This window comes from Rana temporaria, chromosome 11, assembly GCF_905171775.1.
Source record: "Rana temporaria chromosome 11, aRanTem1.1, whole genome shotgun sequence".
NCBI classification, from domain to species: domain Eukaryota; kingdom Metazoa; phylum Chordata; class Amphibia; order Anura; family Ranidae; genus Rana; species Rana temporaria.
In genome coordinates, this window is record NC_053499.1 from 159925657 (window position 1) to 159953403 (window position 27747).

A 27747-nucleotide genomic window follows, 5' to 3' on the forward strand; every position below is an offset into this window, starting at 1 on the left:
GTATCTATGGATACGCCGGCGTAATTCTTTCCTGAATCTACCCCAACAACATCATCTTTCACATTATACAAATAAATCCCGCTGACTTTAGTGATTTTTTTATTTTTTTATTCATGAAAGTGTTTTTTTTCCCCCCAAAAAATCGTGTTTGAGAAATTGCCGCGTAAATACCGTGCGACATAAAAAGTTGCAACAACCGCCATTTTATTCTCTAGGGTCTCTGCTAAAAAACAAAAAAAAATATATAACAGATTTTAACTTGTAAGCAACAAGTTTGAAAAATAGGCCCGGTCCTTAAGCGGTTAAAGCGTCGCCTATGGAGATTTTTAAGTACATAAGTTTGTCGCCATTCCACGAGCGGGCGCAATTGAAAAGCGTTACGTGTTGGGTATCTATTTACTCGGCGTGACATCATCTTTCACATTATACAAATAAATCGGGATAACTTTAGTGATTTCTTTTTTTTTTTAATGAATGAAAGTGTTTTTTTTCCCCAAAAAAATCGTGTTGGAAAAATTGCCGCGCAAATACAGTGTGACGTAAAAGGTTGCAACAATCGCCATTTTATTCTCTAGGGTCTCTGCTAAATAAATATATATATGTAGATAAAATGGGCCAGATCCACATACATGCGCCTACCTTTTGGCGGGCGTAGCGTATCTCAGAAACTCTACGCCGCCGTAACTTAGAAAGGCGAGTACTGTATTCACAAAGAAGTTACGCCTTTAGTTACGGCGGCGTAGCGTATATCGGGCGGCGTAAGCCCACCTAATTCAAAAGAGGCTGGTTGGGGGCGTGTTCTATGCTAACTAATCGTGACCCCACGTATTTGACGTTTCTTACGAACGGCGCATGCGCCGTCCGTGAAAGAACCCCAGTGCGCATGCTCCAAATTATGCCGCAAATCGCCAATGCTTTAGACGCGAACGTAACTTACGCACAGCCCTATTCGCGAACGACTTACGCAAACGACGTAAAAAATTCAAATTTCGACGCGGGAACGACGTCCATACTTAACATTGGCTGCGCCTCCTAATAGCAGGAACAACGTTACGCCGAAAAAGCCTTATCGCAAACGACGTAAATAAATTGCGCCGGGCGCACGTACGTTTGTGAATTGGCGTATCTAGGTCATTTGCATATTCTACGCCGACAACAACGGAAGCGCCACCTAGCGGCCAGCGTGAGAATGCACCCTAAGATACAACGGCGTAAGAGACTTATGCCATTCGGATCTTAGGCTAATGTCGGCGTATCTAGCTTTCTGAATACAGAAAGTAGATACGCCGGCGCAGCTTTGGAATTGCGCGGCGTATCTATGGATACGCCGGCGTAATTCTTTCCTGAATCTACCCCAACAACATCATCTTTCACATTATACAAATAAATCGGGATAACTTTAGTGATTTCTTTTTTTTTTAATGAATGAAAGTGTTTTTTTTTCCCCCAAAAAAAATCGTGTTTGAAAAATTACCGAGCAAATACTGTGCGACATATAAAGTTGCAACAACCGCCATTTTATTCTCTAGTGTCTCTGCTAAATAAATATTTATGTATATAAAAATTTTGGGTAATTTTCTAGCAAAAAAAAAATTATTTTAACTTGTAAACAACAAGTTTGAATTTTTTTTAAGTACTGTTGTTTTTTTTTTTTTTTTTTTTTATGAATGAAAGTTTTTTTTTTTCTCCCAAAAAATCGTGTTTGAAAAATTGATGCGCAAATACCGTGTGACATAAAATATTGCAACAGTCGCCATTTAATTCTCTAGGGTCTCTGCAAAAAAAAAAAAATTTTTTTATATATATTATGGGCTGGATTCAAGAAGCAATTGTCGCCTGTGTAACCATAGGTTACGCAGCGCAATTGCTTACTTGCCCCGGCGTAACGAATGCTCCTGATTCAGGAACCTCGTTACGCTGACTGCAGCCTAAGATCTGCGCGGCATAAGGCTCTTATGCCCGCATATCTTAGGCTGCATTCTTGCGATGGCCGCTAGGTGGCGTTCCCGTTGTGCTCAGCGTATAGTATGCAAATTGCATACTAACGCCGATTCACAACGTTACGAGAGCCCTGCGTACGCAGTTTACGTTGTTTCCGTACGGCGGTTTTCGCGTAAGGCTGCCCCTGCTATTAGCAGGGTCAGCCAATGTTACGTATTCCCGTCGTTCCCGCGTCGCGAAATTTCAAATTTACGTAGTTTGCTTAAGTGATTTGTGAATGGCGCTGGACGCCATTCACGTTCACTTTGAAGCAAATGACGTCCTTGCGACGTCATTTGCCGCAATGCACGTCGGGAAAGTTTCCCGACGGAGCATGCGCTCTACGATCGGCGCGGGAACGCGCCTAATTTAAATGATTCCCGCCCCCTACGGGATCATTTAAATTGCGCACGCTTACGCCGGGCATTTTGCCGGCGCGCCCACGCAATTTACGGAGCTACTGCTCCATGAATCAAGGGCAGCGCAGTAAATTTGCCCTGCGCCTCCGTAAAAAAAAAAGCGCAAATCTACCTGAATCCAGCCCATTGTTTTTTTTTTTTATTCATTAAATTATATATTTTTTTTAAATTGCAATGACCAACATTTTATTCTCTAGGGTCTCTGCTAAATATATATATAATGTTTGGGAGTCCTAAGTAATTTTCTATCTATAAAAAGAAAGAATTGATGAATTATTATTATTGATTATTATGACGTAGGAGGGGAATGTCAGGATTGGTTGGGTCCGGAAGGGATTTGGGTTCAGCTCAGGGAATGGGATCTCCTCCTCCCTACAAGCAGCTGTGACACCTGGAGGAGGGGGCGGAGCCTCTCACTGACAGCTCGCTCACGTCATCCATCTCCGCCCTCAGGTGCCGGCGTCACGTGCTCCATGACAGCGCCCACTCCCCGGGCACCGCCCTCTCCTCGCTTCCGGGTCTGGCAGTGACGGGGCACTGAGCTGACGTCATCACTGGCTGCCCTCGGCCGCCTCACTGGTATCCTTCCGCCGCTGAGAAAAAGTTCCGGTCCCCCCCCCCCTTCCCTCCCCCGGAGCTGGTGACGTAGAGCCCGTTCTTCCTCCCTCCCACAGCGGCGGCCCTTTGGACTCACACCGGCCCCGTTGGACCCCCGGACACCTCCCGTCTCCTCCGCGGCGGTCCGCGCTCAGGCCTCGGCCGGATTCTTCCGCACAGCCGCGGTGCTGCGGCCCGTCAGCCGCCATTTTGGGTGTCCCGGAGCCGAGGAAGGAGCAGCTGCACCGGGCGGTGAGAGTGACAGCGGGCTGGAGGGGGGGAAGGGTGTGTGACAGAGGGGGAGGGGGTGTCATTGGGGGAGGGGCGGGTTACTGACACCCTCAGAGTTGTCAGAGGGGCCCCTGAGATCCGGGCTGTGGCCCCTCAGTGCTGGACTCCTCCTGTCATTGAGTCTACAGCTGGGGGACAGATTGGGGCCCCTGGTGATTTGCAAATGGTGGCTTTGAGGGACAGTAGTTGAGGCCCCCCCATCCCCCGCGGGGCCCTCGTTGGTGGCGCTCCTTGGGGTGACTTTCCTCGGAAGTCGTTATTTGTGTCCCGCTGGGGTCACCGTTCCTTCATGGGTGACAACAGGGCCCTCTTCTGTCTTCTCTTCACATTGTTTGGGCCCCCGGGGGCCTGTTCACCCCTCACCACTGTGTGTGGCCCCGTTCCTGAAGAGCAAGGGCCCGTTCACCCCTCACTATCGTGTGTGGCCCCGTTCACCCCTCACCGCTGTGTGTGGCCCCGTTCCTGAAGAGCGAGGGCCCCATTCGTCCCTCATCATCGTGTGTGGCCCGTTCCTGAAGAGCGAGGGCCCCGTTCACCCCTCACTATCGTGTGTGGCCCCGTTCCTGAAGAGCGAGGGCCCCATTCACCCATATCATGTGTGGCCCGGTTCCTGAGGAGCGAGGGCCCCATTCACCCATATCATGTGTGGCCCCCTTCCTGAAGAGCGAGGGCCTCATTCACCCCTCACCAGCGCGTGTGGCCCCGTTCCTGAACAGTGAGGGCCCCATTCACACTTCACCAGCGCGTGTGGCCTGTTCCTCACAAGTGTGTGTGTGTGGCCCCGTTCTTGAACAGTGAGGGGCCAGTTCACCCCTCACCATGTTGTGTGGCCCGTTTCTGAAGAGCGAGGGGCCCCGTTCGTCCCTCACCAGCGTGTGTGGCCCCTTTTAGGAGATAAAAATCACCTTAGGAGTTAATTATTTATCGTTACTTAGTATTTATTATTTTTTTATTTGTGTATTTATTATTATTTGTATAATAATAATAATAAAAAATAAAATAACCCCTCCTCCTCCTAGCCCGAAACTCGCACCCTGATGGAAAAAACATTCTGATAAATGAAGAAGAATAATAATAAAGAAAAGCCAATGGAAAAGCTAAAAAAGATGAGATACTTTGCAACAGATAATAGTTTTCTCTATTGTCTAATATAACAAAAAACGCCAAAGCCCAAAAAACGTCCGGCGTGAGCGCAGCCTTAGTCTCGTCCGGCGTGAGCGCAGCCTTAGTCTCGTCCGGCGTGAGCGCAGCCTTAGTCTCGTCCGGCGTGAGCGCAGCCTTAGTCTCGTCCGGCGTGAGCGCAGCCTTAGTCTCGTCCGGCGTGAGCGCAGCCTTAGTCTCGTCCGGCGTGAGCGCAGCCTTAGTCTCGTCCGGCGTGAGCGCAGCCTTAGTCTCGTCCGGCGTGAGCGCAGCCTTAGTCTCGTCCGGCGTGAGCGCAGCCTTAGTCTCGTCCGGCGTGAGCGCAGCCTTAGTCTCGTCCGGCGTGAGTAGAAAGCAGCCACAGCCTGTTTAGAAAAGCCCGCCCTTTGCCAGCATGCTGAAGAGAAGGACCCCAGCTCTCTCTCTCTGTGTGAAAGCAGTGGTCTCTCTACTGAGGTCCAGTATCCTACAGAGTCAGAAGGGATCTTCAATCAGCAGGCCTGTTCTCTCTGCTGATTGCAGAACTCTAACTCAACAAGGGGCATGTCGGCCTCTGCAGAGAGACCGCTGCTTCCACACAGAGCAAGGGTACTTCTCTACAGCAGGGGTCTCCAAACTTTCTAAACAAGAGGGCCGGTTTACTGTCCTTCAGACTTAAAGGGGATGTAAAGGTAAAAAAATGTCCCTAAATAGCTTCCTTTCCCTTAGTGCAGTCCTCCTCCACTTACCTCATCCTTCCATTTTGCTTTTAAATGTCCTTATTTCTTCTGAGAAATCCTCACTTCCTGTTCTTCTGTCTGTAACTCCACACAGTAATGCGAGGCTTTCTCCCTGGTGTGGAGTGTCGTGCTCGCCCCTCTCCCTTGGACTACAGGAGAGTCAGGACGCCCACTAGCACACAGCTCCTTTCTCTATCTGCAAAGTAGAGAGTGTCCTGACCCTCCTGCTCGCCCTCTCCCCCCTCAAGAGGCTTTCTCCACACCAGAGAGAAAGCCTTGCATTACTGTGTGGAGTTACAGACAGAAGAACAGGAAAATAAGGACATTTAAAAGCAAAATGGAAGGATGAGGTAAGTGAAGGAGGACTGTACTGAGGTAAAGGAAGATATTTAGGGAAAAAACATTGTACCTTTAGAAACCCTTTAAGGGGGGTGAACTGTGGGCTTTGGGAGTAGAAGGGGGCCCGATGTTGGTGGCAATAAACAATGCCCCATTGTTGGTGTCATTGGGAGTAACTCTGCCCCTTCATTGGCGCGGGACAGGATCATGCCCCATTGTTGGTGTCATTGGGAGGAATTCTGCCCCTTCATGGGGGGGGGGCGGAGGCGGGATCATGCCTCATTGTTGGCATCTGTGGATGAAAATTGTGCCCCGAAGGTCGGATAAAGGTAAAGGGCCGCCGTTTGAAGAACCCCCCGATCTACAGCATGATGGCGAGGGACAGACTTTTCTACTCAGCCTGCAGAAGCAGTGATCTCTCTGCAGAGGTCTGATACATCCCCCTGAGTCAGAGCTTAAGCTGTTTAACCTTTTCTCATCCGCACTATAATCAGAAGACCACTTCTGGGTGGGTTGTCCATGGGGGGGGGGGGGCCTGTTGCCCTCGCAGCCCTCTGTAGAAATTCGGCATTGCCGAATCTGACTGAGCTCCCCATGCATGTGACGTCATCTCTGCCCAGCCAATGACAGCGGCTGGTGATCGGGGCCTAGAAGCTGACTGGTCAAAGATGTCAGCGGCTGGGTGGGGCGCTCGAGGACGCAGAGGTCGCTGGACTTAAGGCGAGTGTGGCTCCGCTTTAAATCCGATGTGTGGTCAGCTTGCTGTGTGACCTCCTTCAGATGACCTTCCCTGGCTGAGGGACCTGATGTGTCATTTGGTGGTCAACTGAGGACAACTCTGCTTCTCATTGATAGGCAGGGATTAATGTGGAACCATAAAATATATATATATATATATATATATATTTTAGGGATAAAATAAGGGAGAATTATAACCTCTCTCAGATTTGTCCCTTTGAAGAGATTTCTCTTTACTTCCTGTCCCATAGCCAAACAGGAAGTGAGAGGAAGTGCCTGCAAATGAAGGGAATCCCTTGGTAACCCCCCCCCCCCCCCCCTCCAGGTCACCATTGGAAGCTTTCCATTCTATTACTGCTCCGGGGATACAACCCAGAATGTGGGATTTTTTTTTTTCACTGTCGATGATAAACAGAACAAATGGAGAAGGAAACACCTTATCATGGACACTGACAGGGGTTCTAATCCCCTCCACTCTGTCCAAGACTAAAAAATAAAGTTTTGCCTCTACTTATACTTTACCGAAGATTTGCACCCGCCACCCTTGTGTGGTTTTCTTTTTTTATATCCTCTTACCCAAAAGTGTGTGGCGTCTCCGCCCCCCAAGAGGTGTGTGGCGTCTCCGCTTGTTCGCCCCCGCACCTCTACTGCCACATTTTTTTACACCTTTACCTGTCAAAACCAGGTATCTGCTCCCACTGTCATGTAAGATTACCGCATTGTTGTGCTGCGATCTACGAAACTTTTGGCCCCACCCCCCCACGCTGCCTTCTCGGGAGACACAGAAGACAGCGGGGCCATTCAGAAAACGCAGACTCCCCCCTTGCACAATAAGTAACAGACGGTGAAGCCACAAGGCTCCACTTCCTGTTTCCCTTAGTAAGGATGCCGGCGCCTCCACCCGGAGTCGATGGGCGGGTCAGCTTGGGGTGCCGACACCGTGGGATTCCAGGACAGGTAAGTGTCCTTATATTAAAGTCAGCAGCTACAGGATTTGTACAATATTTGTAGCTGCTGACCTTTTTATTATTATTTTTTTGCTGTCTTGGGTCCTCATTGGATAGATTGATAGCAGTCGGAGCCATTGGCTGCCGCTGCTGTCAATCAAATTCAGTGACACTGGGGGGGGGGCGGAGCCAAGTCCTGCTGTCTGTGTCAATGGAAGCAGGGGTCGGGAGCGGGCTTGTACAGGTGTCCCCAGGGAAAGCGGGTCTCCGTGGGGGACATCCAATGAAGAGGGGATTAGGAGCGCCGTTAGGGGACCCCAGAAAAGGAGGATCGAGTTGGAACATGGTTGCTTGCAGCTACCAATCAAGTTTCATTCTTCTGGGGAAACGGAGAGACAGATTGCTCACCTTTTTGCTTCACCTTTTATAACTCGGTCCCCCGTTCTGCCATGACATCATATATAGGTAAGGGGGATAATTTCACAAAAACCATAAGCCCGGGGAAGAAGTTTGTGTGTTCCGTATACTGGCGCAGTGCTGATAAGAATCCACCTTCAATGTATTATATTTACTACACACACCGAACCACGTGATTATTTTTGGTTTAAACAGTGGTCTGTTATCAGCTAACTCGATCTGAGTATTTAAAAAGGGAAAACCTCTTGAAGGAAGAAAGCGGTCGAGGTTTATAATAGTGCCGGCCCCAGGGAGGTTATTCTGATTCGCCTTTCACTACCTAGTGAGTCGCATTCCTGGAACGGTTCCTGAAATGTGGAAGCTGTGCCCAAAAAAAAGGAGAAATGTGACATCACCGAACCCCAGAAATTGCCAGGCTTGGAAGCAGGGAGATCCTTGCACTGCAGGTTTTCAGTTACGGCTTCTTCTCCAGTAAGGAGAACAATGGCATCAAAACCCCAGAAATTGCCAGGCTTGGAAGCAGGGAGATCCTTGCACTGCAGGTCTTCAGTTACGGCTTCTTCTCCAGTAAGGAGAAATGTGACATCACCAAACCTCAGAAATTGCCAGGCTTGGAAGCGGGGGGGATCCTTGCACTGCAGGTCTTCAGTTACGGCTTTTTCTCCAGTAAGGAGAAATGTGACATCCCCAAACCCCAGATATTGCCAGGCTTGGAAGCAGAGAGTTCCTTGCACTGCAGGTCCTCAGGTACGGCTTTCTTCATTAAGGAGAAATGTGACATCACGAACCCCAGAAATTGCCAGGCTTGAAAGCAGGGGGATCCTTGCATTGCAGGTTTTCAGTTATGGCTTCTTCTCCAATAAGGAGAAATGCGACATCACCAAACTCCAGAAATTGCCAGGCTTGGAAGCAGGGAGATCCTTGCAGTTCCTCGGGTACGGCTGAAGCTAAAGGCCCGGTGTAGTGTGTTACCGATTTTGTTTTCTTGGTGACTCTGGTCCCGGCTGAGATCAGTGACAAGATCCTCCCGTATAGTTCTGGGCGGATTCCTCACCGTTTTTATGATCATTGAACCTCCACAAGGTGAGATCCTCCATGGAGCCCCAGACTGAGGGAGAGTGACACCTGGGAGCCAGAAATCTTGCTGATTGATAGGGGATCAAATACTTATTTTGCTCATTAACCACTTAAGACCCGGACCAATATGCAGGTTAAGGACCTTGCCCCTTCTTGCGATTCCGCACTGCGCCGCTTTAACTGACAATTGTGTGACGTGGCTCCCAAACAAAATTGACGTCCTTTTTCCCCCCCCCCCACAAATAGAGCTTTCTTTTGGTGGTATTTGATCACCTCTGCGGTTTTTATTTTGTCCGATGGAGCATACAGGCGGTCGGATTATCCGACAAAACCCTTCATCACACATTTGTTGTCGGAAAATCCGATCCTGTGTACGAGGCTTTAGACTGAGAACCGAGCGATCAATCGTCACTGATCGCTCGGTTCTCAGGACTCAGTCACCGCTGTCTGCTCCCCCCCCCCCCCTTTATCTGGAGCACTGAGCCAAACAATCTTTCCCTGTACTTCTCCTTTAAATGCAGAATAAAATCTCACCAGTCTGCATGTGATGAGAACCGGCCCTTCTACGTTACTTGAGCTTCCCTTTCATTGTATATTGCAGTCAGAAGAGTAGGAGGTTTTCTTTCTTACATTCTATATGGGGGGGGGGGGGGGGGTATTGCTCATTGTGTATGTGGCAATAGTACTAATAAAGATGACAGATTTCCATGCATCATACAGGCAATCGGGCAGGGAAGAGGTAGGGCTGTAATAACCATACAGATGACATGTTGGGTAAAGGTGACCGGCTAGTATAGGAGAAACCCAGTGCGTTCGCCGACAGGGGAAACGGGAGGAGTAGTAGTTGTAGTAGTAAATAAAAAAAGCACCTAAGTTTCTATATCCTAAATAAATGAGCCCTGTCTCTAGAGCAGGGGTCTCAAACTGGCGGCCCTGCAGCTGTTGCAAAGCTACAAGTCATATGAGGCATTGCAAGGCTGACAGTTACAAGCATGACTCCCTCAGGCAGAGGCATGATGGGACTTGTAGTTCCGCAGCAGCTGGAGGGCTACCAGTTTGAGACCCCAAAGTCTCCAAACTTTCTAAACAAAGGGCCAGTTTACTGTCCTTCAGACTTAAAGTGGAGGTTCACCCTAAAAATGTTTTTTTTACATTACAGCCAGCATACTAAGGGCATTTACTTTCGGCAGGTCATTTTTATTTATTTTTTTCTCCGTACTTACCTTTTTATATTCTGATTTGGTCCAGGGCTTCCGCGTTCCGATGACTGCGGGACTGGGCGTTCCTATCCCTGCCTCAGGGTTCCGATGACCCCGGGACTGGGCGTTCCTATCCCTGCCTCAGGGTTCCGATGACCCCGGGACTGGGCGTTCCTATCCCTGCCTCAGGGTTCCGATGACCCCGGGACTGGGCGTTCCTATCCCTGCCTCAGGGTTCCGATGACTCCGGGACTGGGCGTTCCTATCCCTGCCTCAGGGTTCCGATGACTCCGGGACTGGGCGTTCCTATCCCTGCCTCAGGGTTCCGATGACTCCGGGACTGGGCGTTCCTATCCCTGCCTCAGGGTTCCGATGACTGTGGGACTGGGCGTTCCTATCCCTGCCTCAGGGTTCCGATGACTGTGGGACTGGGCGTTCCTATCCCTGCCTCAGGGTTCCGATGACTCTGGGACTGGACGTTCCTATCCCAGCCTCATGGTTCCGATGACTCCGGGACTGGGCGTTCCTATCCCAGCCTCATGGTTCCGATGACTGTGGGACTGGGCGTTCCTATCCCTGCCTCAGGGTTCCGATGACTCTGGGACTGGACGTTCCTATCCCAGCCTCATGGTTCCGATGACTCCGGGACTGGGCGTTCCTATCCCAGCCTCATGTTTCCGATGACTCCGGGACTGGGCGTTCCTATCCCTGCCTCAGGGTTCCGATGACTCCGGGACTGGGCGTTCCTATCCCAGCCTCATGGTTCCGATGACTCCGGGACTGGGCGTTCCTATCCCAGCCTCATGGTTCCGATGACTGCGGGACTGGAGGGTAGAGCTTGGTTCGTATCGTGAATCAATTTTTTTTTTTTTTTTTAAATCCTCCATGGACACCGCGCCGGTCCTACGTTTTTAGTCAAGGCCGTGACCTCGGCCTAGTCTGCCGCGATCCTGGGAAAAGGCCGCAGACTAGGCAGAAGCCGCGGCTTCGCCTAAAAAAACCCTGCCCGCAGCGCGCCGTGATCCTGGGAAAAGGCCGCGAGCGCCGTCCGGCATCGCGGCGAGCTGCTGGCAGGATTTTTTTAAGCGAGGCTTCGATTTGTCCTCGCAACTCGATTCAAAATCGCTAGTAGGGCTGAAAAAAAAAACTATTTTGAATCGAGTTGCGAGGGCAAATCGAAGCCTCGCCTTAAAATCCTGCTCGCCGCAATGCCGGACGGCGCTCACGGCCTTTTCCCAGGATCACGGAGAGCTGCGGGCAGGGTTTTTAAGGCAAGGCTTCGATTTGTCCTCGCAACTCGATTCAAAATTGTTTTTTTTTTTCCAGCCCTACTAGCGGGGCGCTTTTAACCCTTTTTCAACCACTAGCAGGGTTTTAACCCCACTAGTGGTCGAATAAAGGGTTAAAAGCGCCCACAAAAGGCCGCTGCCAAGGCGCTTTGCAGGAGCATCCCATTGATTTCAATGGGAAGGGGCGCATTAGGAGCGATGTAGTCACCGCTCTTAAAGCGCCTCAGTGTGAAAACCGTCGGGATTGCAGGTGAGGCTTCTTTTTTTTTTTTTTTTTTACCGCTAAAGCGCATGAAAAACGCCTCCAGCGTGAAAGGGGTCTTGTAGGAAAAAAGCCGATTGCTTTCTGAGATCTTCAGGTGTCGGAGTGTCGGGGACAGAAGCTGAACTTTTTGTCTGTTGTCACATTTTCTCAGCGGTGATGTAACGATGTCGGGTTTAGGATTTCCCATCATGCAATGCGAACGTTTCATCATCTCAGCCAAAGTTAGATATCCGCTGTGGATGGAGAAACCAATTCAAAGGAAACTTTGTGTAGAGAACAGAGATCTAATGTTCATTATATTTATTATATTCTTACTGTTCTATATTGTATCATTTATATATAATTTGTATCGATCGGGATATCACTGCAGACGGCATCCTCCCCGATAGAACAACTCCCCGGGGTAAAACCTCCGTCACCTAAAGGGGGATGAATGGAAAGTGTATTAAAGGGGTTGTAAAGGTTCACTTACTTTTTCCTTCCATTTCCCTTCTAAATGTTTCTTTTTTTTCTTTGTCTGAATTTTTCACTTCCTGTTCCTCCTCAGTAAGCTTGCCCCGAACCGTTCTGGCTGGGGGTTGGTTAGTCAGCGTGCTCTCCCCCCTCCCTTGGGACTACATCCCTGCGCATCCGAGCCATTCTGGCTGGGGGTTAGTCAGCGTGCTCGCCCCCTCCCTTGGGACTACATCCCTATGGGAAGATGCTGTCCCATCATCCGAGCCGTTCTGGCAGGGGGCTGGTCAGTGTGCTCGCCGCCGCCCCTCCCTTGGGAATACATCCCTGCAGATCTGAGCCAATCTGGCTGGGGGTTAGTCAGCGTACTGACCCCCCCCCCCCTTAGGACTACATCCCTATGGATCGAAGATGTTCTGGCTGGGGGTTAGTCAGCGTGTTAACCCCGCCCCCCCCCCCACCCACCTTAGGACTACATCCCTATAAGGAGACGCTGTCCCATCATCCGAGCCGTTCTGGCTGGGGGTTAGGTAGCGTGCTGACCCCTACCCTTAGGACTACATCTTTATGGATCCAAGACGCTCTGTCTGGGGTTTAGTCAGCGTGCTCGCCTCCTCCCTTGGGACTACATCCCTACGTATTCGAGCCGTTCTGGTTGGGGGTTAGTCAGCGTGCTCACCCCCCCCCCTCCTTAGAACTACATCCCTATAGGGAGACGCTGTCCCATCATCCGAGCCGTTCTGGCTGGGGGTTAGTCAGCGTGCTCGCCCCCTCCCTTGGGACTACATCCCTGCAGATCTGAGCCGTTCTGGCTTCAGCCAGAACGGCTCGGGTGATGGGGGCAAGTTTACTGAGGAGAAACAGGAAGTGAGAAATTCTGACAAAGAAAAAAAAATACATTTAGAAGGGAAATGGAAGGAAAAGGTAAGTGAACCCACAATGCACGAGATTAAAGGAACCTATTTAGAAAATAAATAACGACCCTTTAAGGGAAACTCCATGGCAGCAAATCCGTCCCCCCTTCCCCCCTCTCCATGGCAACTCTTCTCCAGGTTATAGACGGTATTCACCATTGTGTCATTTACTTTCTATAGCACTCCATGGAGGAAACAACTGCAGCTGCCCCTCAGCACCCCGCAGCACATGCTCAATACAAACGCATGTTGCCTAGTGATGCACTTAAGGCTGCATTCACCCCGAAGTGTTTCGTCTTCAGGCAGAAAGTCGCGTGGTTTTTTTTTTTTTTGGACGCGATTTTGCACAGGTCAAAAGGTCACCATGTAAAAAGCAGGAAAACGTCTGTAATCTGCCCAAAAAAAAAAAAAAGCTCATGTACTTTTTTGAGCTTCAGGCGTTTTGCTTCAGGCTAAAAAACGCTTTAAGCCTCATACACACGATCGGATTTCCATCGGACAAAGCCATGGAATTTCGTCCGAAGGAGCGTTGGCCGAGAACTTGTTCTGCATACAGACGGCAAAAATTAGTCGGCCAACAAATGGGGAAACCACGTGGTTTTTCTGCTCTTTTTTTCTGCTCTCTTCCCTCCCTCCCTCTTCTCCCCCTCTCCCTCCCTCTTCTCTCCCTCTTCTCCCCCTCTCCCTCCCTCTTCTCTCCCTCTTCTCCCCCTCTCCCTCCCTCTTCTCTCCCTCTTCTCCCCCTCTCCCTCCCCCTTCTTGCCCCAAAAAAAAAAGCTTGTGTACTTTTTTGAGCTTCAGGCGTTTTGCTTCAGGCAACGCTTTAAGCCTCATACACAGGATCGGATTTCATGACCAGGCCGTTTTTTCCCGATATGGCACTGCGTTACAAATACTGCAGCTGCTGACTTTTAAAATGAGGACACTTACCTGTCCTGGGCCACTCTATCTCTGGAGGAGGCGCCGCCATCTTCGGTAAGGGAATCAGGAAGTGTAGCCTTGCGAGTTTCACTTCCTGGTTCCCTACTGCGTATGCGCATTCCCACTGGTCCCTGCTGTCTTCTGGGGCCTGTGTGTCTCCCAGAAGACAGCGGGGGGGAAGGAAAAGGCGCTGGAAGTGGCGTCGATAACCTGCGGCTGGCTCGGGTATCTATGCCCGGAAGTTAGGGTTGTCCCGATACCACTTTTTTAGGACCGAGTACAAGTACCATTACTTTTTTTTCATGTACTCGCCGATACTTTTTTTTTTTTTTTTTTTTTTAAATGTGTCTCCACAAATGCAGCCCATGTGTCCCCACAAATGCAGCCCATGTGTCCCCACAAATGCAGCCCATGTGTCCCCACAAATGCAGCCCATGTGTCCCCACAAATGCAGCCCATGTGTCCCCACAAATGCAGCCCATGTGTCCCCACAAATGCAGGCCATGTGTCCCCACAAATGCAGGCCATGTGTCCCCACAAATGCAGGCCATGTGTCCCCCACAAATGCAGGCCATGTGTCCCCACAAATGCAGGCCATGTGTCCCCCACAAATGCAGGCCATGTGTCCCCCACAAATGCAGGCCATGTGTCCCCCACAAATGCAGGCCATGTGTCCCCCACAAATGCAGCCATGTGTCCCCACAAATGCAGCCATGTGTCCCCACAAATGCAGCCATGTGTCCCCACAAATGCAGCCATGTGTCCCCACAAATGCAGCCATGTGTCCCCACAAATGCAGCCATGTGTCCCCACAAATGCAGCCATGTGTCCCCACAAATGCAGCCATGTGTCCCCAAAGAGAAAGCCAAGCCCCCCCCCATTGAGCGTGGGGAACATTACAGCTTTCATTTGACTAGCTGTGTTCCCCGCCGCGCCTAGTCATATATAGCCCCTCCCCCTTGTCCGGGCACTTTGATAGACAGATCACCCATCCAATCCTGGGGTGGGTGATCTGGCTATCAAAGTGCCCAGACAAGGGGGAGGGGCTATATATGATGAGGCGGGGAACACAGCTAGTCAAATGAAAGCTGTAATGTTCCCCGCGCTCATCAACTGGGGGGGGGCTTGGCTTTCTCTTTGAGGACTGCTCTGCTCCGCTCTCCGCCCCCCTCTCCACCCGCTCTCTAGGGAAAAAAAAGTATCGGGAGCATTTGCGCGAGTACAAGTACTCGCGCAAATTCTCCAGTATCAGTACCAATACTAGTATCGGTATCGGGACAACCCTACCGGAAGTCATTGCAAAATACCTGTATTACACGGGTATCTGGCCCCCCCCCCCACCCCAAAAGGTGGCAAATGTGACACCGGAGGGGGGAGGGTTCAGAAAAGCAGATGTTCCATTTTTGGGTGGAACTCTGCTTTAAGAACCCTGTCCAGGCCGGTAATAACCATCCAAGTAAGCGCGGTTCTTGGCGGCGATGTGACGTCGGTGCTTGGATGAAGGTCGGGTTGTAGAGTTGACGTTGAGCCAGCTGCCTTGTCCAGTTAATGGAGATGATGCAATTTTGCTCGGAGGGCTAGGAAAGGTCGCTCAGACATTTGGACTTGGAAATGAAGTGCTGGGATCAGCAAGCTTCTAAAGTTTAAAGATTACTTCATTAACTGCGTGCAAAATCCCCGACACGGCCGGACTTCCTGCCAGTTCCCAGCCACACCAGATGAGTGATTTTTATAGTAAGTAGAAATCTTTTTCCTTTTGATATTATGTAGCGGACTGCGGTACAGGCTTCTGTAGCTACCAATCACCGGCGTGATCCTTCGATAAGCCCCCCGGGAACCCCCCCCCCCCCCAAGGCTGAAGACTTGGGTGTGCAGCTAGATAAGATTGGACGATCGTAGTGGAGGTATTTTTATCTTTTGCACAGCCGTTGTGAAAAGAAAGAAAGAGATTTAAATTTTAAATGTTGAGGCGAGATTCACACAGGAATCTTAAGCCGTAGATCTCGGAGAGTTAAATAATCTGAAGAGGAATGTGTGCAATACTGAAGGGCTGGAACGCGGAGGGGCTAATGCTTTATTAGAGGGCAGGGTGTGATTTCATGTATGGGCGGTTTAGTTACCGGGGAGGGCAAGCGCTCATCTATGGGCTCTGCAGCCATTCTGTTATCACTGTCACCCCGCTATAATTCTGCAGTACCCGGAGGGGGACAATACACCCTTCTTTTTCTGTGTCGCTCTTGACAAGAGCTTTCCCTCTTTCATCCACTCTCTCCCTCCTTCTCTTTCTTTCTGCCGCTCTGTCCTGGTGCCTTGGGCGGCGGCGGGGGCGCTCTGTCCTGGTGCCCTGGGCAGCGGCGGGGGCTCTCTGTCGTGGGCGGCAGCGGGGGCGCTCTGTCCTGGTTTCCTGGGCGGCGGCGGGGGCGCTCTGTCCTGGTGTCCTGGGCGGCGGCGGGGGCGCTCTGTCCTGGGCGGCGGCGGGGGCGCTCTGTCCTGGTGTCCTGGGCGGCGGCGGGGGCGCTCTGTCCTGGTGCCCTGGGCAGCGGCGGGGGCGCTCTGTCCTGGGCGGCAGCGGGGGCGCTCTGTCCTGGTGTCCTGGGCGGCGGCGGGGGCGCTCTGTCCTGGTGTCCTGGGCGGCGGCGGGGGCGCTCTGTCCTGGTGTCCTGGGCGGCGGCGGGGGCGCTCTGTCCTGGTGTCCTGGGCGGCGGCGGGGGCGCTCTGTCCTGGTGCCCTGGGCGGCGGCGGGGGCGCTCTGTCCTGGTGCCCTGGGCGGGGGCGCTCTGTCCTGGTGCCCTGGGCGGGGGCGCTCTGTCCTGGTGCCCTGGGCGGGGGCGCTCTGTCCTGGTGCCCTGGGCGGGGGCGCTCTGTCCTGGTGCCCTGGGCGGGGGCGCTCTGTCCTGGTGCCCTGGGCGGCGGCGGGGGCGCTCTGTCCTGGTGCCCTGGGCGGCGGCGGGGGCGCTCTGTCCTGGTGCTCTGTCCTGGTGCCCTGGGCGGCGCGGGGGCGCTCTGCCCTGGGCGGCGTGGTTGCACTCTGTCCTGGTGCCTTGGGCGGCGGTTGCGCTCTGTCCTGGGGCCTTGGGCGGCGGTTGCGCTCTGTCCTGGGGCCTTGGGCGGCGGTTGCGCTCTGTCCTGGTGCCTTGGGCGGCGGTTGCGCTCTGTCCTGGTGCCTTGGGCGGCGGTTGCGCTCTGTCCTGGTGCCTTGGGCGGCGGTTGCGCTCTGTCCTGGTGCCTTGGGCGGCGGTTGCGCTCTGTCCTGGTGCCTTGGGTGGCGGGGGCGCTCTGTCCTGCTCTATAAAAACGCCAGTTGCTTAAGCTGTAGAATGCTTCGTTAAAAACGCAAGTTTTGCCTTGTTTTGCACTTTTTTTTGGCTGCCCTCTGCGGCGCTGCCGTTGCCCTTTGCGGCGAAGCCGTTGCCCTCTGCGCTCTAGGTCTTTACGCACTCTCATAGTGAACTGTTTTTTAAAGTGGGAGAGATTTTTTTTATTTATATATATTCCCAGAACATACTGCGCTGCTTCCTTGACTACTAAGAGCCTGCCCACACAGGTGAAAAGGCTCATGGGAGATGTAGTTCTGGGTACACGCCTTTGGTAATAACTGACCACCCAGCAGCTGCCTTTGCTAGTATTTTATCAGCTCGGTGATGTCACAGCGAGCAATAAAATCCGTGGTGGATGGATGTGCCCGGTGGATATTTTTAGCCTTTCCTAGCAGGCAAAATTCTGCCAGTCTGATTTTAAATGCAAGGCGTTCGGCTCCAAGTGTGTATTGATTGCATGGGACGGCCGGGTCATACCATTTATAAAAGGGAGTGCTGTGTGTGGCTGACAGGACATTGATTTTATTTATATGAGATAAGGGTGGGGGGTGACATATTATTGGATCTGTACTCCTCCGGTGTGTGTGGATTTCCTCCCCCCAGACACGCGGCCGCTTTGTAAGATGGACTTCCTTTGGCTCGGCTCTTCCCGGCTCCTCTGATTGCTGCTAATGAGTTTGTAGGGGGAAGGGGGAACCTCCTGGCTGGTATATAGTGTGGCACGCTGAGATGCCAAGCTGTAATGGTGCCGTCTCAGGGCTCTGTGTATCTCGCCTGCGCTGGAACTTCCACGATAGCTGGAACCAGCTCGGCAGATCACCGGCCGCCTCTGTGACAAGGTTACAAAGTCGCATTCCAGGCGCCGATCCATGGAGCCGAGGCACGCAGGGTTCTGTTAATGGTAAAAGATTTGCTCCTCGGCTGATTAGTTGTGGAATTGCTATACAGCGATTTTCTTTCTCTGCAGCTTTTGTGAGAGGCCGGCATTCCTCGCATTATTTAAGGATATAATGAGAAATGTGTAAGGAATACTTAGCAGGTGCTTTGGGCATTATTAGTCCATTCCTTTTTAAAGAGGATAGTTGTTATTATTTAACCACTTGTGCTCCGGAAGGTTTTACCCCTTTCATGACCAGGCCATTTTATTTTATTTTTTTGCTATTCAGAGCTGGGTTGATTTAACTGACAATTGCGTGGTCATGCAACACCAAGGTGGATAAAAATCGATTTTTTTTTTTTTTTTTATCTGAATTTTTAAAATGCTTTTGGAGTAAAAAAAATATATCTAAAAGATAGAGTGTGTTGTTTTTTTTTTTTTTTAATTTTATTTTAAGATGCATTAATAATTTCGTTTATTCAGCATGAAATGGAGCTTAGTTATGTAGCATGAGGCTGTATATTCTGCAATACAGTAGTACCTCGGATTAAGAGCATTAATCCTTCCAGAACCATGCTTGTAATCCAAAGCACTGGTGTATCGAAGCGAGTTTCCCCATAAGAAATAATGGAAACTGCTGGTGTATACAGTACTGTATGTGGCCAGAGGTGCGGTGGTGCTGGTGTATGCGGCCAGAGGTGCGGGGGTGCTGATGTATGCAGTACTGTATGCGGCCAGAGGTGCGGGGGTGCTGATGTATGCAGTACTGTATGCGGCCAGAGGTGCGGGGGTGCTGGTGTATGCGGCCAGAGGTGCGGGGGTGCTGGTGTATGCGGCCAGAGGTGCGGGGGTGCTGATGTATGCAGTACTGTATGCGGCCAGAGGTGCGGGGGTGCTGGTGTATGCGGCCAGAGGTGCGGGGGTGCTGGTGTATGCAGCCAGAGGTGCGGGGGTGCTGGTGTATGCGGCCAGAGGTGCGAGGGTGCTGGTGTATGCGGCCAGAGGTGCGGGGGTGCTGGTGTATGCGGCCAGAGGTGCGGGGGTGCTGGTGTATGCGGCCAGAGGTGCGAGGGTGCTGGTGTATTCGGCCAGAGGTGCGGGGGTGCTGGTGTATGCGGCCAGAGGTGCGGGGGTGCTGGTGTATGCGGCCAGAGGTGCGGGGGTGCTGGTGTATGCGGCCAGAGGTGCGGGGGTGCTGGTGTATGCGGCCAGAGGTGCGGGGGTGCTGGTGTATGCAGCCAGAGGGTGCGAGGGTGCTGATGGATGCAGTACTGTATGTGGCCAGAGGTGCGGTGGCACTGATGTATGCAGTACTACATGTGGCCAGAGGTGCGGGGGCGCTGGTGTATGCAGTACTATATGCGGCCAGAGGTGCGAGGGGTGCTGCTGCATGCAGTACTGTATGTGGTCAGGGGTGCTGGTGGCTCCCATTGCTTCCTGTAGAAATTGGGGAACTGTTGACACTTTTGGGTGCTCCAACACACGTTGCACCCGCCCCACCCAGCTGGGAGTGTCTCCTAGCGTCTACAAGTTCTCCATGAAGGGCTGGGAGCCACCAGCGCCCCCGGACTTCTGGCAACATGCAGTACTGGGGTGCTGGTGTATGCAGCCAGAGGTGCGGGGGTGCTGGTTTATGCAGCCAGAGGTGCGGGGGTGCTGGTGTATGCAGTACTACATGTGGCCAGAGGTGCGGGGGTGCTGGTGTATGCAGTACTACATGTGGCCAGAGGTGCGGGGGTGCTGGTGTATGCAGTACTACATGTGGCCAGAGGTGCGGGGGTGCTGGTGTATGCAGTACTAAATGTGGCCAGAGGTGCGGGGGGTGCGAATGCGCGGTTACTTAATGGCGCCATTTTTGAATAGCCGATGGAGTCAGGAGGGACACTTTGGCAGTGACACTCTTTGGCTTGTGCAGTGTACTCGGACGGAGCCGTGACAGCCCAGCGGACATCTTTTTTACGGGCACCTGATGCCCATTATCGGCAATTTTTAAGCTGTTTCGGCATGTCGCCAATATGATATGTATCGGCACCGATATATCGGTGCATCCCTAGTTTTTACCGTCTTGCATGCCTCTCCACTTCACTGCAGTGAACGGATGCGGTTGGATGTCTGGACTGTCCTGCTTATTTGCTCCGGTCTGATCACATTACAGCAGTGACAGTACAGAGGCTGCCGCCTTCCCCAGCCACTGACTGAAATATACATGACTGTCTTTGTGAGGACGCGGCCCTCATTATTCTGTTCTGCGCTCGCTCTCCACATTACAGTGCAGGTCGCTGACCCGCTGGATCGGATGGCGGGGCAGAGAAATTAAAAGCTCTCAGATAAGATTTCATGGCTGCATTGGATTTAAAGGTTGCTTTTGTGTTGTAAAAAATTGTACTTTTTTATTTTTTGTTGGAATACAGAAGAAAGCGCTTTTTTTTTTTTTTTTTTTTTTTTTAAGTGGTTCTAAGGGCTGAAAGCTTTTTACCTTAACCACTTCAGCCCTGGACCATTTGGCTGCCCAAAGACCAGAGCGTTTTTTGCGATTCGCTCTGCGTCGCTTTGACAATTGTGCGGTCGTGCGATGTGGCTCCCAAACACCCTTCGTTTGGTGGTATTTGATCACCTCTGCGGTTTTTATTTTTTGCGCTATAAACAAAAATAGAGCGACAATTTTGAAAAAAAATGCAATATTTTTTACTTTTTGCTATAAGAAATATCCCCCAAAAATATATATATAAAAAAATATTGTTTTTCTCACTTTTTAGGGCGATTTGTATTCTATGGCCCGGATTCACAGAGTGCGGCGCATAGTTATGCCAGCGTAGCGTATCGAATATACGCTACGCCGACGTATCGCAGAGCGGCGAGCACAGTATTCGCAAAGCAAATGCTCCCAATGTTGCGCCGGCGTTACGTAAATTCGTAGGCGTAAGCCGGCCTAATTCAAAGTAGGTGGAAGTGGGCGTGATCCATTTAAATGAAGCGTGACCCCATGCAAGTGATGGGCCGAACGAACGGCGCATGCGCCGTCCTGTGGACGCAACCCAGTGCGCATGCTCAGAATCACGTCGGAAATACTCCCTAAGATATGTCGAATCGCTGCCTGCGACGTGAACGTAACCTACGCCCATCCCTATTCACGTACTACTACGTAAACAACGTAAAATATGACGGCTGTTCCCTGGTCCATACCTTTGCATGAGTTGCGCCTCATAGATGGGGAATAACTATACGCCGGACGTAAGCCTTGCGTATCTTAATGCGCCGGGCGCAAGTACGTTCGTGAATTGGCGTACGTCACTCACTTGCATAATCGAATCGTAAATCAATGGGAGCGCCCCTTGCGGCCAGCGTAAATATGCGCCCACGATACGACGGCGTAGGAAACTTACATCGGTCGTAGGAAGCCTATTTTCAGGCGTATCTAGTTCTGTGGGCACGGCGCACAGATACGATGGCGCACATTTACACTTACGCGGCGTATCTCGAGATACGTCGGTGTAAGTGCTATGTGAATCCGGGCCTATGTATTTTTAGTAAACAAAATCGCAATAAACATTTTTATTTTTTTTATTTGATTTTTTTTTTATAGTAATGGCGGTGATTAGCGATTTTGGGACTATTCACATTTTATACAGCGATCAGTGCTATAAAAATGCACTTATTACTGTGTAAATGACGGTGAACAGGTTAAGTGTGTCCTAGGGAGTGATTCTAACTTAGGGGGGTGGCTACAAGTAACACGACACTGATCGCTGCTCCCGATGTCAGGAAACATTCGATCAGTGACCTGTCGCTAGAAAGGAACGGGGAGATGTTGTTTACACAGTTTTTGGATCTTTATTGTATGTGTGCTGCAATCTTACTTCTCCTCGCCTGTCTCTTTTTCCAGAGGATGCCGGCCCCTATCAGACTGCGGGAGCTGATCCGCACCATCCGGACGGCACGCACACAGGCCGAAGAACGGGAGATGATCCAGAAAGAGTGCGCAGCCATCCGCTCGTCATTCCGCGAGGAAGATAACACATATCGCTGCCGCAATGTGGCCAAGCTGCTGTATATGCACATGCTGGGATACCCGGCTCACTTTGGGCAGGTAAGTGCCACCTCACCATAGAGTAGACCTCCTCTTCAGTGTTGGGTAACAATTCCACTCCACACTGATTCAAAACTCTCTTTCCTTGTTGCTGAGAGCTGCGGCAGGACAAGTTCACCTTTACAGAAAAATAATGCATGTAGTTTTGCAGAACAAAAAAGTGCATTTATTCTTATCTGCAGGAGTCGAGGAAATCATTGCACCAGCGGTCAGTAGATCATCGCAGGTGCAATGTAGGCCCCTACGGCCCCTATACGCCTGCCGATTGGCTCCCGCTGTGTGCTGGGAGACGAGTGTTCCCAGAACACAACAGAGGGTGGAGGGCGGAGAGGTCACGTCATGCCCACAGTCTGCCCGAGACTGTGTGGCCGTAAGTGGGTGCAAATACCTGTCTTTAGACAGGTATCTGCACCCCTCTCCCCCCTGAAAGGTGTCAAATGTGACACCGAAGGGGGGGAGGGTTCCGATCAGCGGGAGTTCCACTTTAGGGTGGAGCTCCGCTTTAAAAAGTCGGTGGACTTGTCAGCGCCCCCACAGCCTATTGAAACTACAAGTCTGTCTGCTGTGGTGGACGATGGTACTTGTAGTTTATTTTACAGGAATCTGTGAATGAATGATGCAGATGTGTGGGCGGAGCTCAAGCGCTAAAGGTGAAAATTAGCCTGGGCAGGAAGGGGGGGGGGGGGGTAAAGTGCCGGTATTGAAGCCGTTAAGAGCGCCATCATTATGCAGTGGCCAGTCAGGAAACAATTCCTACCTACTGCAATCAAGTGGGGAATTTTTTTGAGTCACAGCTTTTATTTTTGGGGCTGGTACTTGGTGGGAGACTGCGGCTCTTCCTTATTTTGAAAGGACGCAGAATTGTTCAGTGCTGTCTAGTGCATGCTGAATGAACTCCAGGCACATAAGAGACACAGATGAATGCAGTTTTGTATCAAAAAATTCATAATTTTAATGTACCGTATATACTCGAGTATAAGCTGACCCGAGTATAAGCCGAGGCACCTAATTTTACCACAAAAAACTGGGAAAACTTATTGACTCGAGTATAAGCCTAGGGTGTCCATCTGCATGCCTCACTGTGTCCATGCCTCACTGTGTCCATGCCCATGCCTCACTGTGCCCATGCCTCGACTGACGTTTAACATGGGAGTCTATGGAAGGGGTGCCCGGCTTTGAAAAATCGATGCTCCCTCCGTGTTCATGTGTTGACAAGGAGTATATTGATATACAGAGAGGAGAGGAACTCATTGGTCTGCTGAATGCAAATGAACGCACAGAATGTAAAATGGGCCCTTTTAAGTGAGTGTAGTGATCGGTGTAAGATTAGGGTGACCTAAAAGTGTGTGTTTTTTTTTTCTTCTTTGCAGCTGGAGTGCCTGAAACTAATCGCCTCTCAGAAATTCACAGACAAGAGGATTGGCTACCTTGGTGCAATGCTGCTGCTTGATGAGAGACAAGACGTCCATCTGCTAATGACCAACTGTATAAAGAAGTAAGAGCCGCGGGGTTGCTGAAGTCTGATTTCACTGCGGAAACTACTAGAACACCAAAGCCTCGTGCGCGCAAAGGTGGTCCAAAGCCTCGTGCACACGCGATTGTCCAAAGCCTGGCGCACGCTGTAAATTTCCCCAAAAATAGAGCTTTCCTTGGGTGGTATTTGATCACCTCTGCAGTTTGCTACAAGACCCCTTTCACACTGAGCCGCCCATAGCAGCGGCGGTAAAATGCTGCTCTTTTTTACCGCCGACGCTATTGGCGGATTTGCAATTCATTTTGGCCGCTAGCGGGGCGCATTTCACCCCCCACTGCTGCCAATTGAAATCCAAAGGGGTGCGGGCCGAGTTCTGCATTCGGCAGCTATGGATGCCGAATGCAGGACTTGGGAGCGCGCCTGCAAGGTAAGACCATAGGGGGTTATCCAATGTGGGGAGGAGCTGAAAGAGCTGCCGGGGGACCCCAGAAAACGTTGTTTGGGGCCACACTGTGCAAAACAGGCTGCACAGCGGAGGCAAGTATGACATGTTCGTTATTTAAAAATAAATAAAAAAACGAACCTATAGTGTCACTTTAACCTCAGGGGGATCAAAGGGTTAAATGTGTGCCTAGTAGGGGTGCAACGGATCGTCATTGATCTGTGATCTGAACAGGTCAATGTCCGCGGATCAGCACACCACGCGATCCGCGGATTGAGCCCATAGGAAAGGCTGTGGCTTCGGCCTAGCTCCGGAGCGGCGGCCATCTTCGTACACCCGGCGGCGGCCTAGGTCAGCTCCCCAGACTGGTGCGCTGACATGGGAGATGTGGGGGACATTACAGTGGGGACTATATATGGTGGTGGTCCAAAAAATGATCCGATCCGTGACTCTGATTCGAGGAACGATCCGAACCGTGAGTTTTTTTGATCTGTTGTACCCCTAGTGCCTAGCCAGTGTTTTATTACAGTGTGGGGGGGGGGGTGCTTTTACTAAGGGAAGACATGAATCCTAGTCCCTTTGCAGGAACACAGGATCCATGCCTTCCCTCCTGTCAGAACAGAGATCTGCCTTGTTTACATAGGCAAGGAAAGACACAGGAAGCGCCACCTAACTGCAGTGTTAAAACTACTTTTAATACTGCACTTCAATGGTGCTTCCTGTATCTTCCCTTTTCTATCCCATATACAGAGTTGGCTTTTTCTGAGGACGGCGGCCACCTTTATAACCCCTCCTTTATGGATCTATGAACCGTTTATGAAATGCATATGAGCCATCCAACGTTTACAGTTGCACTGTCTTTTGCGCTCACAGTTATTGATACCATTGTGTACATAGGCAGACCGCCGTTCTGCCTCTCTGCTGGATCATTGGCCGGTGCCGACAGACATTAAATCTGGATATATACAGTAATGTGAATATATGTGAACCGCCACACACAAGGTGCTGCCCTGTGGGGGGGGAGACCTGAACTGGATAGGCGGGTCATTTGTAAATCTAGTTCTGCTTTCATTTTGTTCATAGGTGAATTTTGTAGCATCATGTTGGTATTTTGTACTAATTTTGCCGCCTCTTTCCCCCCCTAGTGACCTGAATCATAGCACTCAGTACGTTCAAGGCCTGGCGCTGTGTACACTGGGCTGCATGGGATCGGCGGAGATGTGTAGAGACCTGGCGGGGGAGGTGGAGAAGCTCCTTAAAACATCGAATTCTTATCTTCGGAAGAAGGTAAGCCTCTTGGCGTAGCAACAGTGCTGCCGTGCAAAGTTTACTTTTTCACTTAAAGTGGTTGTAAACCCCTCTCCATATACCGAGTGAAGTGACTTGCCTCAAGTGATACAGAGATGAAACAAAACCTCCTACACAAGTTGTGCCTGTTCATCTGCAGTCTTCTCTACATCCATTCAAAGTGACTGCCCTTACATAGGAGGATTCGTTTAACCTGTATCGCCTGAGGCCAGTCACTTTGAATGGATGTAGAGAAGAAAAGACTGCGTATAAACAGGTACAACTTATGTAGGATTATTCATTTAACTGCTATCACCTAAGCTGTACAGGCATACCCCGCTTTAAGTACACTCACTTTACATACACTCGCGAGTAAGGACATAACCGCGAGTGTATGTAAAGTGCCTTACATGTACTGTACAGACATTTTGCAGCCGCAGTAGAAAGAGCTGAAGCTCCGAGAGCATAGCCCACCCTGTTCCAGTGTGCCCCTAACACCCCCACTACAGCCCCTGAGACATCAACTACAGCTCCTGACACCCCCACTATAGCCCCTGACCCCCCACTATACCCTAGAAGTGAAAAAAGGTATTGTTTCACATTAAGTACATTTTCGTTTTACATACATGCTCTGGTCCCATTGTGTACTTAAAAGTGGGGTATGCCTGTACCTGTTTTATATACATCTGTTTGAAGATTCCAGGTGGATGCATTATGTGTCCCCCTGGCACCTCTAACACTGAGAACCGAGCGATCGAACACCGACGATCACTCCGTTCTCACAGCTTTATGAGCAGAGAGCTGGTGACTGTCAGTCAGCAGCTCTCTGCTCTGCCCCCTCTCCACGCCCACTGGAGCGATGGGCTGTGGAGGGGGAGTGGCCAGCTCAGATGCTGTCAGTGGCTTGCTGAGAGGCTGAGCTGGGTGCTAGTCTGAGGCGACTCTGTGACATCAGCTGACAGCGGGCTTCAGCCTGCTGTCTGCTGAACACTGGTCACAGGAGGTCAATCGGCCCTATAAAATAACATGTGCGCAAAGCGCACGCTTAATGCTTTCCCCGACTTAGTTGGGGTAGGCGATACACTTTCGTGTGGGTGGGTCAGCCATGTCTCTTGACCATTGACCTCTGGTGACCCGCCTCCTGACCTTTTGGGGGAGGTCCCTATTCCAATCCCTGAGTCCTAGCCTTGTTCAAGGGGAAACCCTAACCCCTAAACAAGCTTAGGCTGTACTTCTCTAAAGTGAAGAACTTATAAGGCTTGTCTGAAATGTCAGAAAAAAGGGGGCGGAGAGCTGAAATTGCACACTACTGAGCCGATTGGACTACCCCCCCCCCCCCCCCCCCCCCCCCCCAGCATACAGCTGAGGTTGTCAATCTGCTGGAGCTCCCTCCCGTCACCATTTATCTCTTGGTGTCAGGATTACTTGTCAGAAGTGATTCATACTGATAGCAGAGGAAGGAGGCAGAATTTACACTTAGTGCTTTGGACTGAAACAAGTACACACTATAGAGGGATCGGCTTTGTTCATATTTCATGTCTGAGGTTTACAACCACTTTGAAGTACAGAGAATTATAAATGCTGCCAATTCTGGTGTCTCGTTTTGGGAAAATTTGCTCACTTACAAGTTTTGCTGGTGATTTCAGTTCCGGTACCTTCTGTGCCACAGGCCTGAATCAGAGATAGAGAAGGAATTCGGAGACACATTTATAGAATGCTTGTTTAGGGGTCTCTGTGTTTTCATAAGTATTTGCAGCCAGACAGACACAGCAAAGCAACTGTCACTTTCAGATAAAAAATCATCTGTCTGTTTGTCAAGGCGGCTCTGTGCGCTGTCCACGTCATCCGAAAGGTCCCAGAACTCATGGAAATGTTTTTACCCGCAACAAAGAACCTGCTTAACGAGAAGAACCACGGTGAGCTTCATTTCTTCTTCTTTTTTCTGTCTTGATGTATTTTAAAGGCTTTTTATGCCTTTTATATATAAAGGGTTTGTGTTGATATTGTTTTTCTGTTGGCAGGCGTTCTGCACACGTCCGTCGTGCTCCTGACAGAGATGTGTGAGCGGAGCCCGGACATGCTACTGCATTTTAGAAAGGTAGGGATCACAGCGCTCCTCCCAGTTCTGCACTCGCTCCTCCTCGCTCATTCCTCCTCCTCCCAGTTCTGCACTCGCTCATCCTCGCTCCTCCTCGCTCATTCCTCCTCCTCCTCGCTCATTCCTCCTCCTCGCTCATTCCTCCTCCTCCTCCTCGTTCATTCCTCCTCCTCCTCCTCCTCGCTCATTCCTCCTCCTCCTCCTCCTCCTCGCTCATTCCTCCTCCTCCTCCTCCTCCTCCTCCTCGCTCATTCCTCCTCCTCCTCCTCCTCCTCGCTCATTCCTCCTCCTCCTCCTCCTCGCTCATTCCTCCTCCTCCTCCTCCTCGCTCATTCCTCCTCCTCCTCCTCCTCGCTCATTCCTCCTCCTCCTCCTCCTCGCTCATTCCTCCTCCTCCTCCTCCTCGCTCATTCCTCCTCCTCGCTCATTCCTCTTCAGAAGAGTTCTGGTTGTTTTTTGT

At 51.0% G+C, this 27747-nt stretch overlaps 1 protein-coding gene across 2 annotated transcripts in view; it reads left to right on the forward strand.

The window, feature by feature from the left end:
- AP1G1 (adaptor related protein complex 1 subunit gamma 1) overlaps window positions 1–27747 on the forward strand; it is a 65101-nt gene that overhangs the window by 2735 nt on the left and 34619 nt on the right. For both annotated transcript variants that reach the window (XM_040329566.1, XM_040329567.1), the window contains exons 2-6: window positions 21783–21986; window positions 23357–23481; window positions 25048–25189; window positions 27009–27105; window positions 27211–27287. In XM_040329566.1, the coding sequence (XP_040185500.1) occupies window positions 21783–21986; window positions 23357–23481; window positions 25048–25189; window positions 27009–27105; window positions 27211–27287 (645 nt within the window). The remainder of the gene's footprint in view (window positions 1–21782; window positions 21987–23356; window positions 23482–25047; window positions 25190–27008; window positions 27106–27210; window positions 27288–27747) is intronic.